Source organism: Macaca thibetana, chromosome 2 (assembly GCF_024542745.1).
Source record: "Macaca thibetana thibetana isolate TM-01 chromosome 2, ASM2454274v1, whole genome shotgun sequence".
Lineage (NCBI taxonomy): Eukaryota > Metazoa > Chordata > Mammalia > Primates > Cercopithecidae > Macaca > Macaca thibetana.
In genome coordinates this window covers 73501770-73517759 of record NC_065579.1, presented here as the reverse complement: position 1 = coordinate 73517759, position 15990 = coordinate 73501770, and the positions used below count along the sequence as shown (strand labels likewise).

The 15990-nt window shown below is 40.9% G+C and overlaps 1 protein-coding gene and 1 long non-coding RNA gene across 51 annotated transcripts in view; one reads left to right on the top strand and one right to left on the bottom strand.

The window, feature by feature from the left end:
- The window catches only part of SEC62 (SEC62 homolog, preprotein translocation factor), a 332886-nt gene that overhangs the window by 29009 nt on the left and 287887 nt on the right, over window positions 1-15990 (bottom strand). For 48 of the 50 annotated variants that reach the window (XM_050779982.1, XM_050779987.1, XM_050780021.1 and 45 more), the window contains exon 2: window positions 1335-1396. In XM_050779982.1, the coding sequence (XP_050635939.1) occupies window positions 1335-1370 (36 nt within the window). In that variant the 5' untranslated portion in view covers window positions 1371-1396. Of the gene's footprint in view, window positions 1-1334; window positions 1397-1695; window positions 1700-8579; window positions 8584-15990 lie in introns of those variants that run through there. The other 2 variants (XM_050780017.1, XM_050779984.1) reach the window with 2 other exon arrangements.
- LOC126948349 (uncharacterized) lies at window positions 1380-13993 on the top strand. Its single transcript, XR_007723408.1, has 2 exons — window positions 1380-2215; window positions 7929-13993. It is a non-coding gene; the product is annotated as an uncharacterized LOC126948349 (long non-coding RNA).

Below are 15990 nucleotides of genomic sequence, written 5' to 3'. Positions count from 1 at the left end.
AAATATTGTATGCCCACGTCAGAGGAATAACACTAACTCTTGAAAGATTAAGAACAGTATAATTAGAAACTTCTACTGATCTTAAGACCTAGTCTGATCTGTCTGAACTTGAAATCTGCCTCTTTCTAATTCCCTTCCGTACCCTGTTCAGAACTACTTTATTTCTGCCAAATCCCAAAATTCCAAATTTATTGATCATGTGTGTCTTTTTCACAGCATTTAAAAAGTTTCCAGAAGAATTTTAACTTGTATAGCTCCAAACACCTGTAGTGTAGGCCAATAAATGGATACTTGGAAAAAAAAAAAAGACGGGGTAAAATGGAAGAAAGAAAAAATCATTCTAAGCAATGAAATAGTAAGGAACAGAAAGGCAATGATGAGTGTAACAATTTATGATTATAGTAACAATTTACTACATGTGATCAATTTATGAGGCCTTACGAAGGTTTCTCAGCACATCAGCTGATGAGACGACTAATAAATATCCTGAGTCCAAGATGTTCTACATAATTAATCCTCTTGGCAAAGAACAAGAACCAGGGAAAATCGCAAGGAAGAAATGCACAAATGACATGCATGTGGAGTGAGGCAGGGATGTTATGTAGGTTACTACGAAGATGACACACTGGCATGTGAAGGGTTTCTGGGCGCCACCAGCTCGTTGCAGCACCAACGAGGTTGTGGTTGTTTACACCACGTCGCCTGGAAAAAAGCCGGCAAGCTTCAAGTGGACTATTAAGTGAAGAATATTGAGGGGAAAGAAGGGCAACGCAACTGAACATCTGGATGAGCAGATCGCTGCCTAGGCCCCGAGGCAGCTGACCAAGTCCAGATCATTCTCCCTTACGGTCTATGCGCACAAAGGACCAGCTGCTTTAGGTCAGTCCGCCGCCTCCTGCTACCCCAATTACCGTGGCCTTAATTTCAGGACAGCTAAGGCCAGAGGATGGGGTGAAGGGAGGGGAGGAGCCCCGGGAAGGGTCAACGTCTGCGCCCCGGAGGAGGCTGACCTCCCAGGTCAGGCCCGGGACGGCGCGACCACAAGAACTCCGAGCCCACAGCCGCGCCCCCGCAGCCGGATTCCGAGCGCGGCGCCTCCCTCCTTACCCTGCTGCTCCACCACCACCTCTGTCTCTGTCTCCGCCGTCGCCAACACCGCCCCCCCACCGCCCCAGGCCCCTCACAACGACGCAACCTGCAGCCAGCTGCCTCGCGGCGGAACTCCACCCCACCCCACCTCGCCCTTGCTTTCGCTCGCCCTTTTAGGGGGCTTTCCCCGCTCCTTCCACTTTCCATCGTGCTGAAACCCCCTGCCCAGAGCTCGGCTTTGCTACCTGGATCCGCTTCTTGTGTCTCCTGCGTTCCGCCATGTTGGCCGCTCCGCCCGGTTCCCTCTGACGTGGAACGAGGAGGGGGCCTTGGAAACCTCGCGAGAGCGCGCCCCGAGGCCCGTTATGTAACCCGCCGGCTGGCGCCCCGGGAATGAGGAGGTCGGCCAGCCGGCTGGGCCTGCGGTCTTTGGTTGTGCCTTCTCTGCACTCTTCCCTCCGCTCCTGTTGTGCGGGAACTGGAGAATCGTTAGGACCTGGAGGAAGCAGAGAAGTGGATCAGAGAACAGGAGGGCTGGGAAGAGACCTGGTTTCTCAAACCTGACTGAGCATCTGAATCACCTGAGAAGCTATTAAAATGCAGATTCCCCGACCCCACCCCCTCAGAGTCAGAGTCTGTGCGTTTAGGGTGCGGCCTTTCTCAGAGGGATCGACTGAGACTTACCGAATCCTAGAAGTCTTTACCTGAGGCAGTTCTTGCAGTGTACTGTATATTTCATGACATTCCAGGTAAAAGATGACACGACCGAGACCGTTGAGTGGCAGAAATATGAACTGACTTGTCTAAGGCTCCACAGGTGGTAGATGGCAGAGCCAAGACCTGAGCCAATTATCTTTTCCCCTGCGCTGTGCGGGGTAATACAGCTCGTTTAAAACAAGCTGGTGTCTCCATTCCGTTTTCCGCGTTGCTTCTCACAATTCACCGTTAGAATCCAGAAGTAAGAGAACCCAGGGAAGCGTAAGGAAGATGAATAGGACAAAGATTCTAAGAAGGTGGGAAGGAAGAAGGCTGCAGTCTATTTCAGGTCTGGTGAATTTCGATCACTGTAGCCTTTATTGTTATTTTGGAGCCACTTAGATCAAAAGACAAGGAGCTTAAATTGCTGGTAAGTGCTTAGATAGAAATTCCCATGACTGACTTTATGGAAATCTTTAAAGCGTTTTTAATTGTAGAAAATTGGGAAAATTCAGAAAAGAAAGATGTTCTTTCTTTCTTGTCTTTTTTTTTTTTTTTTTTTGAGACTGAGTCTCGCTCTATATTGCCCAAGCTGGAGTGCAGTGGCTCAATCTCGGCTCACTGCATCACCAAACTCCTCTTCTCAACTGATCTCCCTCTTCAGCCTCCTGAGTAGCTGGGACTACAGGCATGCACCACCACACCTGGCTAATTTTTCCTTTTTTTCTGGAGACGGAGTTTCCTTATGTTTACCAGGCCGGTCTTGAACTCCTGGGCTCAAACGATCCACCTGTCTCTGTCTCCTGAGTAACTGGAACTACAGGCGTGAGCCACTGTGACCGTTCAGTTTATTTTCTTATATTATTTATTCCGACTTTGTGTGTGCATGTGTGTTTGTATTTATATTTTTTCCTGTTTCCCAAATTGAGATAATATGCAATATGGCAGCTGCTTTTTTCATTTAATGTTAGGTCGTAAACGTTTATTATACCATTAAACATTTTTTCCAGGTTTCCCATATTATATATCTAACCTAAGAGCAATTAAATATGTAAGTAAGGCAAATTGCAGCATCTTGATGCCTAATTTTTTAACAAAGTAAGATTGCTGAATTTTTTTTCTTTTGGACTATGCAGTTCTGGTCTCAAGGGAGTCATTTAATTCCTTTCTCCTCTATAATCTATAATTTGGGTGTGTGTATAGTCAGAGATGGGGTGAGAAAGAAGTAATTATTCTTGCCAATTAACCCAAAACATAATATAGAATATGAAATGTCTTTATTTCCTTCAATCCCTCTAGCCACCTAGAATGATCAATCTGTTTTGTGCTGTTTTATGTGGAGAACACTGGACCATTTTATAGGAGACCTGGTCTATAAATGAAAATATTATTGCATTCGGTAGGTATTGAGTGCCTACTAGATAGATGTCAAATGTTAGGTTAGGACTATGGTGGGAAATAAAAATCCTTTATGGACAATGACTCACCCTCAAGTTACTGCCTTACTATTTTCTTCAGCAGAGCTTTAATTTAGTGTCCTCTTGTTCTCACTGTCATTCACTCCTTAAGACTACAACAATTTGGTTTCTACCTCCACCATCCAGTAAGAATTATTTTACCTTCTCTCAGCTAGCATCTTACTCAGTATTTGACAATGTTGACTGTTCTTGTTTACTTCTTTTCCTTCTTTGGCATGTATGTCAACTTCTTTCCGATTTCTCGTTGGCTTCTCTCCTTTTACCCAATTCTCAAATGTTCCTGGCCACCGTTTTTATATGTTCACCTTCCTCTTGTCTCTTCTATTTGTGCATTCTGTTTACAGATTAATTCCAGAATATTGCATTCATGTTTAATTCCAGATTTCTTCTGGATATTTCCACTGAAATCCAACTAAAAATCACCATTTCCCCAGCAAAACCTGCCTCTTTTATTATAAAACCCAAATAACTGCATTGTTGTTCACTCAAATACTAATGCTAGAAACCTTGGATGTATCCCAACCATGCCTTTCTGCCAGTCAGTCACCAATCCTGTTGATTCTACAGCTGAGATGTTTGGAATTTTTCCCTCCCTCATCATTCCCAACGCCATTGCCTTGTTCAAATCTTCATCATTAGCTATGTGAACTAGTATTGCAGTGGCTTCCTAATGGTTCTCCTCACTTCTATGCTCTTTACACTCCAGACCTTCTATTCCCTTGTTAAAAATCCTTCCATGACTCCTCATTGTGTATAGCAGCATGAATGATGGCTAATGTTCACACATATAACCTCAGATTTCTGGGTCAAATTTTCGGTCTCCTTTCCATTTAATATTTATATAAAAATAGCTCAAATCATCTTCCCAGCACACCATCTGTGTCATTGGTGGTGGTAGTAAGGAGTTTCTCCTAGCCACTTCTAGTTCCAACTTGGTTTTGAATTTGCAATTTTACTCTTATTATTTGATTGTTATTTCTCTCCCAAACGAGGAGTATTTTTTTGTTGTTGTTGCTGAAGACAGTTTCTTGCTCTGTCGCCTAGGTAGGAGTGCAGTGATGCGATTTTGGCTCACTGCAACCTCCGCCTCCCGGGTTCAAGGGATTCTCCCACCTCAGCCTCCTGAATAGCTGGGACCACAAGTCGTGCCAACACGCCCACCTAAATTTTTAAATTTTTTGTAAAGACAGGTTTCTCCATGTTGCCCAGGCTGGTTTCTAACTCCTGGGCTCAAGCAGTCTGCCTGCCTCAGCCTCTCAAAGTGCTGTGACTACAAGCATGAGCCACCACACTTGGCCCCTGTTTTCTTTTGCCAAAGCAAAACTATTAGTTACAAGAGACTTTACTGGAGGTTTTTGAGGAAATGAGTTATATTTATTCATTTATTAAACAAATGTTTATTGAGGGCTTATTATGTGCCAGTCCATGTTCTAGACACTGAGGATATACTAGTGTTCAGGAGGCAAACATCCTGCCCTTTTGGAGCTTATACTTTGGGAAGAAGAGAACAGACTGTAAAACACAAGAAAGCAGATTATATGGTACAGTCATCCATCAGTATCGGCTGGGGATTACTTACAGGACCCCTATCAAAAACCTGGAACAGTGAATGACAGTGAGTAAATCAGGATTAGTTCTAGATTTTTGATGCTTAAATCTGCAGATGCTTAAGTTCCTCATCTAAAATGATACAGTATTTGCATATAACCTATGCACATTCTCCCGTATCATCTCTAGGTTACTTATAGTACCTAATACAATGTAAATGCTATGTAAATAGTTTTTATACTATATAACTTTAAAATTTGTATTATTTTTATTGTGGTATTGTTATTTTCTGTTAGTTTTTTTCCCCAAGTATTTTCAATCGGTTGAATTAGCAGATGTGGACCCTCGGATAGGGAGGGCCCACTATATGTTAAAAACCTTAGGAGAGAAACAAAGCAGGGTAAAGGGACTGCTTGCAGTGGGAAGGAGGGTGTAATTGTAACTTAAATGGTCAGGGCAGTCCTTTTTGAGGAGATTCACTTTGACCAAAAAAGGCATGAAGAAGAAGAGGGAGCAAGTCCAGTGGGTATCCTAGGAAACCGTACTTAAAGTGGAGTGAAGGGCATTTACAAAAGTCCAGAGGTGGGAGAGTGCAGGTGTGTTTGAGGAATAAATAGTATGGAGGTCAGTAGCTGAAGCAGATTCAATAGAGGAAGGGGAGTAGGGGATAAGATCAGAGGGAAATGGAGCTAGATTGTATAGGGTTTTGTAGGCCATAAAATGAGGGCTTCAGAGGGTGTGCCACGATGGATTAGGGTTAGAAGAATGACTTAAAATGACTTCTATTTAGAAAGGATCCTGATTGCTGTGTTGTGAATAGACGGTGAGAGGAGATACAGGGATAGAAGTGGGGATTTAGTAGGTTATTGCGGCAAACAGATGAGAGATGATGGTGGCTTAGACTTGGGTGTTTGCTATAGAGGCAGTGGGACGTCTTAGATTCTGGTTATATTTTGAAGGTAGAGGCAATGAGATTCTGAATATGAGGGAAAGACAGGAATCAAGGATAACTCCAAGATTTTTGGTTTTACCAACCAGAAGAATGGAATTGTAACTTACTAAAATGAGAAACATAAGAGTGAAAGAAGTTTGGCATGAGAATATAGAAATTTGGTTTTTGGTGTGTTAATGTGAACAAGCCTAATGGACATCCAAGAGGAAATGTGGGTTGCACAGCCAACTATATGAGAAGTAGAGTTCAGGGAGAAGTCTTGGCTGGAGGTATAAATTTGGGAGTTGAATGGAATCAGAATATGTCACCCCCAAATATGCCACTTTGGCATAAGGATAATTTTGATCTGAAGGCAATTGAGAAAATCAGACACAGTAAGAGCTCTCTGTCCTTATCTGCCTAAAAGAGCATAAATTCTCACAAAGGTGTCCCCATTCTTCTCCCATACCAAGACAAGGAAAACACCCCTTATCACCAGAAATGGAGACAGCACCAAGATGAGTCTGCACAAAGAAACCTTACTATAATCCTTATCTACCATTAGTTTCCCCTGTATTTTTACCTTCTCACAGTTTACCACCTCTGTAAGCCCAAACCGCCTTTTCTTTCTTTAGTTACTTCTCCTCAATTTATCATCCTTCGTTAAGATGGCATATAAGCCCCGAAGTCTAACCACTTCTTTGATTTTTCACTTATTTTCCATGAAGCCTTCATGAATGGTAAAAATATTAACATCAAGTAAAATTGGTATGCTTTTCTTCTGTTAATCTGTCTTTTGTCAGTTTAATTCATAGGCCTCAGGTATAGAACCTAGCAGGATACGGAAATGTTTTTCTTCCCCTACAGTTATCAGTGCATAGATGGTATTTAAGTCCAAGAACCTGAGGGATCACTTGCCTCCCCCCACCCTCCAGAACATCTCACAGGCTTCTGCTTTTCATCCCACCTCTCTAATCCTTTCTTCTCAATCTTTCTTGCTGGGTTCTTCTCTTCTACTCTTTCTTCCAATGTTAGAATGCTGATAGCTTTCCTATCTATTTATATGCCTTAATCCATAACATAGAGCCCACAACTTAAATAAGGAATATTAGGTATTGATATTTAGGAGTTCCTTGGCCATCCCTGTAGGCCCTCCTCATGTCCTTTCCCACTGCTTCTGACTACCTGCCTACTTTTCTTCACTCACTCTAGAATACTGCCCACCCTTCTGAATCTCTTCTCTTTGCCCCTGGGCTGTCACTACTCCCTAGGGTTGCCTCTGAAATTCAGAACTTTCCTTGCTTTATACAGTAGACAAATTGGGCTCTTTACTCTCTATTGGATTCCTTTGGACATGTTTTTGTAAATTAAAGAGATTCATTACCATGTTGTACTCAACAATGCATTCTCCAATCTAGATCTCTCTCTGGAGGACTGATGAATAGGTAGGAACTTGAAAAATTCAGTTTCCTGGGAACTTCCATCTCAGTAAATGGAAGGGGATAATGTAGAAATGTATTCCTATTGATCAGACTTATGCAAGCTGGGAGCTGATAGGTTTAGTTTTTTTGTTCTAAATAATACTTTCTCTGGGTCCATTTTAAACATATATATGTGACAAAATCAAAGGGAAAATTCTGGGGAACTAGAGCAAATAACGGACAGACGTTTTTTGGATGTCGTTTGTATAAAAGCATTTTAGAATATGTAGTTAATGTTAGTGATTTAATGTTATCACAAAGAAAAAATAAATTTAAAATAGATCTAATATAAAATGCAATGAGTCTAATATTATTTAAGAGGTAAATTAATATTTTAAAATAAGTTGATATTTTCAAGAAATGGCGTAAATTTAGCCAGGCATGGTGGCATGTGCCTGTAGTCCCAGCTACAGGGAGGCTGAGGTGGGAGGATTGCTTGACCCCGGGAGTTCGAGGCTGCAGTGAGCTGTGTTTGTGTCACTGCACTCCAGCCTGGGGGACAAAGCAAAACTTTGTCTCTTAAGAAAAGAAAAAAAATAAATGGCATAAATAAGACAATAAGTATATACCATTGAAAAATAAACACAAACACTGGTTTGAAAAAGTGTAACAAATTTTAACTTGCTAATATTAGACTAAGAATATATAAAAACAGTCACGTCATCTTCTTAATTAAAATGGTAATTATTTTGTCATTTTGAACAGAAAAGGTAGTGTGAAGGACCATGTGCCACGTTGGGCCTGCCTGAATAACTGCCAGACCCTACAGGACTAACCTGCTGGGGGAATCTCTACCTTTGGAGAGCCAGGAGGCCACCATGACAACACTGAGTTCAGTAGACTCCTAGGAGAGCTGTGATCCAATTACCAGGAAGCCAGGATCAGAAAGTTCTTGCCAGCACTGCTGCCATTGCCTCCTACTCTCACAAAGATCAAGACCGCACGCTAGAGTGATGCTGTGGAAAAACCATCTCCATGACCTTGCTGGGCAGCAGCAGCAGAAAGATGGCCTCCTCTTCACATTTGTCCTCCTGATATTCTACCAGTGCATCTAATTAGAACTGGAACTCTAGTTGAGGGAGTCTGGGAAATGAAGACTAGCTTTCCATCTTTTGCTGTGTGCCAGTTGACCATATCTAATATCACTGTCTTCTTTCTTAGTGTAACCACTTCACTCCTACCTTTTCGCCTTCCTAAAGAACCACTGTGAGACCACTCTTCTCCTGTCACTCCCCTACCTCACCGTGTATGCTTCCACACCTACGTTGTTTTCTTTTTTCTTTTCTTTCTTTTTTTTTTTTTTTTTGCTTCTCCTTCCCACCTGGCCTATCCTTCAAGGGTCAGGTTAACATGTTACCCCCACAATGGAAGCTTCTCTGACTTATTTCTTCAGCAAACTCAATTGACCCTTTTTCTGGGCTCCTACAACATATTGTAAAAATCACTGCTATAGTACATATAATTAACATCATAAGTTGTTGTTTTTCTTTCTGCCAGACTGTGAGCCTTTCAAGGGCAGGTACTATGTTTTAGTTTTCTGTTCTCAATGTCTAGTCCAGGGTCTGGCTCAGAGTGAATAAATGTTGATGGAGTGAATAATACATGATGAACATGGCATAATCTTAACCCTCTGGAGCTTTAGTAAGTGAGGGAAACGTGTTTATAAGGCAGACAAAATTCTACTGGGAAGTCTTCATCATATCCCAAAGGCTCTATTTTCTATATAGTCTTCTGTGGAATTTAGAGGCAACCAATTTGACAAGAGGCTCCCCTAGATTTGGTTGAGGAAGCCCTTCCCTGTGAAAGAAGAGAGATTCTGTGAATTAGTCATTTGCCTAGTTTCTTGTAAGTGTAGACTTACCTCAGAACAGAGACATGTAAGCATCCACCTCTCAACCTATCTCCAATCCAGCTATTTGAGAGGAAGTATATTGTTTGGCAAAGCTAAATCTCCAAAACGAAAACCTCTTGGGCAAGTAAAGGCAGCTAAACCTCGTAAGTTGTTAGTATACCCAGACTTTGTTTCTGTGCAAGCCCATCTATTAAGATGGACAGGCATGATGGCTCATGCTTGTAATGCCAGCTTCTTGGGAGGTTGAAGTGGGAGAATCTTGGTTGAGCCTAGGAGTTCAAGCTATGATAGTGCCAGTGCACTCCAGCCTGGATGATAGCGAGATCCTGTCTCGAAAACAAAAACAAGATAGAAAGGGGAGTGGGACGGCAAAGGTCAAGAAGGAAGATTCAGCACAGAATCCAGGGAACAGAAGTTATGAGGGCCAAGGAAAGCAGGACTTCCAGACCTGGACCTCACTTGCCGATTGGGAGAAAAGTCCTCAAACCTATTCCTTCTTACACTGGCCTTAGATGATTTTCTGACAACTCTTGTGCTCGTGTGCTGTTGTTCAGCTGGTGTTTGATAATGTGAATGTGTCTGAAATGAAAAGAACAATAGACCAGGAAACCTTATAGCCTGGATATTTTAACTTTTAGGTAAATATTTAAATAATTTGGCAGAGGCTGTTATAAGTAGTAATTATAGGTCTACCCCTAAATTAAGGCTACTAGTTATTCAGTTGTTTTTCCTTGAGTATTTATATAAGAAACTACTAAACTGTAACATTTTATAATATTCTGTGACATATAAGATGTTCCGCTTCCTGTGGCTCCAGTTATTCTATCATTTTTTTTTTTGTTTTTATTCTACATATTGCCTCTAGGTTATACAAGTTTTTTCCTTCCCCTGGTAAATGAAATCACTATATTTAAAGTGGTATATTGGTATATTTTAGGGCAAACAGCAAAAAATAATAATAATAATAATAATAATAATAATAGGTTCCTTACCTAAGCTATACCTCCTAAGGAAAGGGATTTGGGGGGGTCTTGATTTTTCATCTGCCGAGTAGAAAACCTTCTATCCATTTTCACCCAAGAATTGACAGTCTGAAGGTCACTGTATTTGGTGCTCGATTGTCATAATGAAATAGTCCCCAGCAGAGATCTCTTCAGATTATTGCAAGGGCAAACCAGGATTACTGAAATATTTTCATGTACAATGTTATACTGACCTTCAACTTCTGATAATAAAATAAATGCTGAAATTTTAGAGTGTGCTTTTAAGAAATGCCTGAATAAGCCTACATTTGACTAATCATAGGATAAGTTTACTTGTCCAGTTTTAAATTCAAGCATGAATATAATTTTTGTAATTAATATGTATTTTCACACTCTTTACAAACCAATATTGTAATAAGTGAATTTTGCTGTCATAGTTTTTAAAATTTATTTTTATTTTTCCCAACTTGTCCTTTTGAAATGCTTTCAGACTTATTGAGAAAGTTGCAAAAACTAATATGAAGGATTTTCACATACTCTTTACCTAGCTTCTACAAATGTTATATTATATAACTATAGTATATAGTTTTTTAAACAGGAAATGAACTTAGTACGTAATCTATAGACCTTATTCAGATTTTGTTAGTTGTCCCATTAGTGGACTTTTTCTGTTCAGGATCCAGTCCAAGCTCACCAGTTGCATTTCGTTTTCATGGTTCCTTGGTCTGCTGTAATCAGAGACAATTCCTTAGTTTTTCTCTTTCATAACTTTGACTCTTTGAAGAGTACTGGCCAGTTATTTTGCAGAATGTTCTTCGATTTATGTTTGATATTTCCCGATGATTTAATTCAGGTTATACATTTTGTCAAGAATATCATAGAAGCGACATTGTACCCTTCTCGGTGTGTCTTGTCGGGAGGAATGTGGTTGATGTGTCTCATCATTGGTAATGAGGCACTTTGATCACTGAGTTAAGATGGCATCTGGCAGGTTTCACTGCTCTAAAGTTACTGTCTTTCCTTTGAAATTAATATGCATCTTATGAGGGGATACTTTGAAACTATGTAAATATTCTGTTTTTCATTATACTTTTGTCTATCAATTTTAACATCCATTAATTATCTCTGCCTGACATAATTATTACTGTGGTGTTTACCAAATTGTGATTTTCTATTTCTGTCATTCCTTCTACATTTATTGAGATACTACTGTATGGAAGAGTTTATTTACTCATTTACTTATTGAATTATCAATTTGGCCTGATCCTCTAGAGACTATCAGAAGTGGTTTGTGAGTGAGAGTCAACATGGTGACTTTTGTGTACTGCACTTTCCAGCTCACCCCATGAAACCTGCTCCCTTTTGTGGTAACTGTGCAGCTAGATGATTTTGGGGGTGAGGGATGGGATGGGGGTGCAGTGTCTGGAAAAGAGCTTGTGTAGTTTTGTGGAGAGAACCTAAGGAACATCCATCTACCATGGTTCTGTTGGCATCCAATGATTTATACCAGGGGTGAACAGCTTTCCAAGAAAAATACTTTGAATTCTGTGAAAGCATATGAAACATGGTCTGATGGACTAGTGTGGTCCTCATGGGGGCAAGAGTTTTGGGAAGAACAATGTGGGACATAAGAGGAAGGAGCACTCTGTAAGAGAAGAAGGAGCCCAGCCTGGCAAGTTAGACCCAGAAATAGAGCAAGGGCTTCAGACTCTAAAATCTCAGCAAGGAGATTTTAGGTTGTTGCTATAGAATTTACCTCAACACAGACTTCTAGCAGTAAGTATTACCCTTGGCAAAAGTCATTTAGCATATTAATTAAAGGAACGGTGAGAGTAAATGGTCTGATACATTAGATCCACACAACCTTACTGTAGGACCCTGTACTGCTGTACCTGAGTGTAATCTAGATGGGGTATTGTCCTTTTCATTTTGTAAGGTCTACTGTTTGGGTCTGTAGCCTCAAGGACATTTCAGTTCCAGCTTTACCAGTATAGCTGCAGGACTGTAGCTCATTGACACTAGATGTAGCTCTAGGCATTGTTGAGTTTCCACTCCACCGGTAGACAGGGGATAGCCATGGGCTCAGGAGTTGTTTCAGTTCTGAGTGATACTTCTATGGAACCACTTGCTGCAGAGGCTGTAGAGTCCTAGTTCAGCTCACCAGAATGGGAAATAATGACAATGACTGGCTCATGGGCACATGTAATATCCCTGAAGTTTTTAGCAAATTTACAGAAATAGGGACACTATTAAACATTGGATCTCTCAAAAAAAAAAGGCCCTTGCCAGATGACAGCCCTTTGGCCTTGGACTTCCCAGCCTCCAGAACTGTGAACCAATAAATTTCTGTTCATTATAATTAAAAAAAAATGGATCTCTTACATACAGTTAAGCAAGTAGGAGGGAGGGTACTATTGAGGCTTAGATATTAATATTATGTTATACAATTTTAAATTGGGAGACCATTAGGCTGGAGTGGCTTCAAGCAGGTTAAGTTCCTATATAAGTAAACTGAAGCTCAGTATGAGTGTGAGGCACTCATATTGCTGGAAGAGTGTAAATGGGTGCAATCTCCAGAAAATGCAATTTTGCAACATCTGTGAAAATTTTAATTACATAAGCCCATTGGCCCAAAATTCCACTTGCAAGAATGTGTCCTACAGATATGCCTGTACCCATAATGAAATTGTATACACTTTACATGATAAAGAGATTGGAAAGAGCCTGAAAAAGTCTGTCAGCTGGCTAAATGAGACTGGTTAAATAAATCATGATAGGTACATATAATGGAATGTCATACAACATTTTAAAACAGTGAGGAAGCTCTATAAGTACTGTTGTGAAATAATCTCTAGATATTTTAGGTGAAAAATTTCCAATGTAGTATGTTAACATTTGCAATAAAAAAAGAGGTTAAAAAGAATATATGTACATTTTTGCTTGTTACAGAAAGGGATTTAGTGGCAGGAGGACAAAGTCAGAACAGAGGTTTTTCACCGTATACCTTCTTGAGCCATGCATGTAACCATATGCCCTAATTTTTTTAACTACAAAATTTAAATTAAAAAATAAAAACACAAAAACCCCGATGCAACAGCAGCAGCCACAGTGGCTGAAGATGAGAGGACTCCTGTGCCAGCCAAGGTGGAAGCAGAAATTACTCCCCAGTCCCCACTGACTGCAGGAACAGGAGGGCCACACACCCATTTGGTGGCCACAACATTGAAAGCTGAGACAGCAGGACTGGTCTGGACCTGAGGAGTCAAAGACAACACTTGCAGCCAGGCCTGGCACTTGCATAGGGGCAAAATGTCCCAAGCCAGAGGAAATGGGTAAGAATTGGGTACACATCACCTGTATTGGGAATGAACAAATGTGTTCTGAATATTTGGAAAAAGCAGACATTCTAGGGGTAGGGAGTTCTAAAGCTTTGGTGCACTTGAATGGATAAACTTCCCAGAGCAGAGTTTTCCAAGCATGGCTCCCTGTGGTTCACCTCTACCAAGCTTAACCTACCTTCCGCTTAGGCAGAGTGAAGAGGCACCTCAGCATAACTCAGATCACAATGGAAACATCTCATTTCTTAAAAGCTGTCAAGGAATTGGTGTGAAGTTTAAAAACGTCTCTGAGCTTGATGGAAGGAAGGTAGGCGGTGATAGTTCATGCTCCCTTTCCTCCAGACACTTATCATTTTCCTTTCTCAACCTGGTTTGATATTACGATTTCTTTTGCTTCATTTGTTAAGTTCTCTTACAGTACTTGTTCACAAGTGAGTGAAGAGCTGTTCTTTGCTCATAACCTTGGAAATGGGGGAGTGTTTCGGAGATGACACAACAGAGCATTAAGCCGTGAAACAAGAAAGGGAACTTCAGATAGAATTACAATAATCATTTGAGAATCTCACTGAGAGCTAAAAAAAAGCCACACACATAGAGGAGTGTTTTTAAATTTTTTTTTTTTTTGTACTTTGTTGAGTTTTCTGCTTTCAGTTTTCCTAACTTAGCCACAGAAAGTGTAGGCATGAAAAACATATTGGCTGGATTTCCTATAAGACTTTCGCGTTTTAGAAAACAAGGAAACAAACTCAGATTTTGTTATACTAGCACCTGAGGCATAGTTCTTGCCTCTTTTCATTACTACACACACATACACCACATACACACACATACACATACTGCACACACATATGTTTGTGTTTGGATAGATAGAGATATATGTCATAGACTATTAACTGCTAGGGATCTTATAGATCATAAGTTGATGTCTTCATTTCAGATATTAGAAAATGGAGGATTAGACAAGTAAAATGAGTAGAATGACCCAGTTGGAATTTAAATCTAGATTTTTCTAGCTCCTAGTGAAGGGCTCCTTCACTTCTGAAGCCCTGCCAATGGGCTTGTAAAGTCCCTCTCCTTTTAAGGAGTGTTCCCTTGAACTTAGTACAGTATTATGGTTTCTTGATGATTCAGATAAGTCCTTGACATGGTGTTCCTTTGGCAGGCACATGGGAACAGAATGGTGTAGCAGTTGCTGTATTATCTCTAGTAGCATGTGACAAAAGAGCTGTTTTGGACATTCAAGCATTCATCTTTTTCCTGAATATCATTTACTCATGCATCTAAAACCTGTGTTAGGTTCTGAGGTGCAAAGATACTTAAAAGAATATTTACAATAAGATCCCAGAGGGGGTGAGAGAGGAATGAGCGAGCGTTGGATATACACCAAAATATTAACCACAGTGGAATTAAAGGCTACACTTTCCCATCTCCTTTTTTTTTTTTTAGTTAATCTTAAATGTCTACATTCTGTATAATGAACTTTCATTGCTTTTAGAATTTAAAAAACTTGGCCGGGCACGGTGGCTCACACCTGTAATCCCAGCACTTTGGGAGGCCGAGGCGGACGAATCACCAGGTCAGGAGATCAAGACCATCCTGGCTAACATGGTGAAACTCCATCTCTACAAAAAATACAAAAAATTAGCCGAGCGTGGTGGCGGGCACCTGTAGCCCTAGCTACTCAGGAGGCTGAGGCAGGAGAATGGCATGAACCTGGGAGGTGGAGCTTGCAGTGAGCCGAGATTGCGCCACTGCACTCCAACCTGGGTGACAGAGTGAGACTCTGTTTCAAAAAAAAAAAAAAGAATTAAAAAACTTATTTTTAATTTTAAAAATTGACTAAGACACGTTATGATTTAAATATATTTGTCCCTTCAAAATTCAAAAGTTGAAACTTAACCCCCAAGTGGATGGTATTCAAAGGTGGGACCTTTGGAAGATGATTAGATCCTTGGGAGGCCTGAAATCAGATGTCTGTATTTTTTGGTTACATCATTCAATAAATTCCACTTATGATTTAGGCCAGTTTGAATTGGGTTTTGTAATAGTGTGTATGTATGTAAGTCAGGATCCTGGCAGTACACAAATGGCACACTTAATGACGCAACTGAGGAGATAGTGAAGGACCACACACAGATACAGGGATTAAGAGAAACCCATGAGAACTATAAATATCAGGGAGCCTTCTCATCCCTAGGCCTGAAAGGACAAAGGGAAAAACTGGTTTCCCAGAATCTAAAACTTGGGAAGAGATGTGGCTGTAGCTTCAGGAGTGGGCTACCTGACAGGAGCTGTGGCCTCCATGAGCAAAGCAGCCTGGGAAAGCAGGAAGGGGACCAAGAAATCAACACTCCCTCCCCTGTTTCCTCCCACTCCTCAGACTCCTCTTGGTGGTTCCACTGGCTGACCTTGAGTGGAAGTTAGAGAGAAGGGAGGCCATTTGAACAGTCTATTGAAGTTAGCCTCTTGGACACTGAGCATGATGGAGAGGGTGAAGAGAGGATCTGGAGGGGCCACGGAGAACATTCATCATCCTGTGATTCTAATACAGTCATGCATTGCTTAACAACAGGGATGTGTTCTGAGAAATGCCT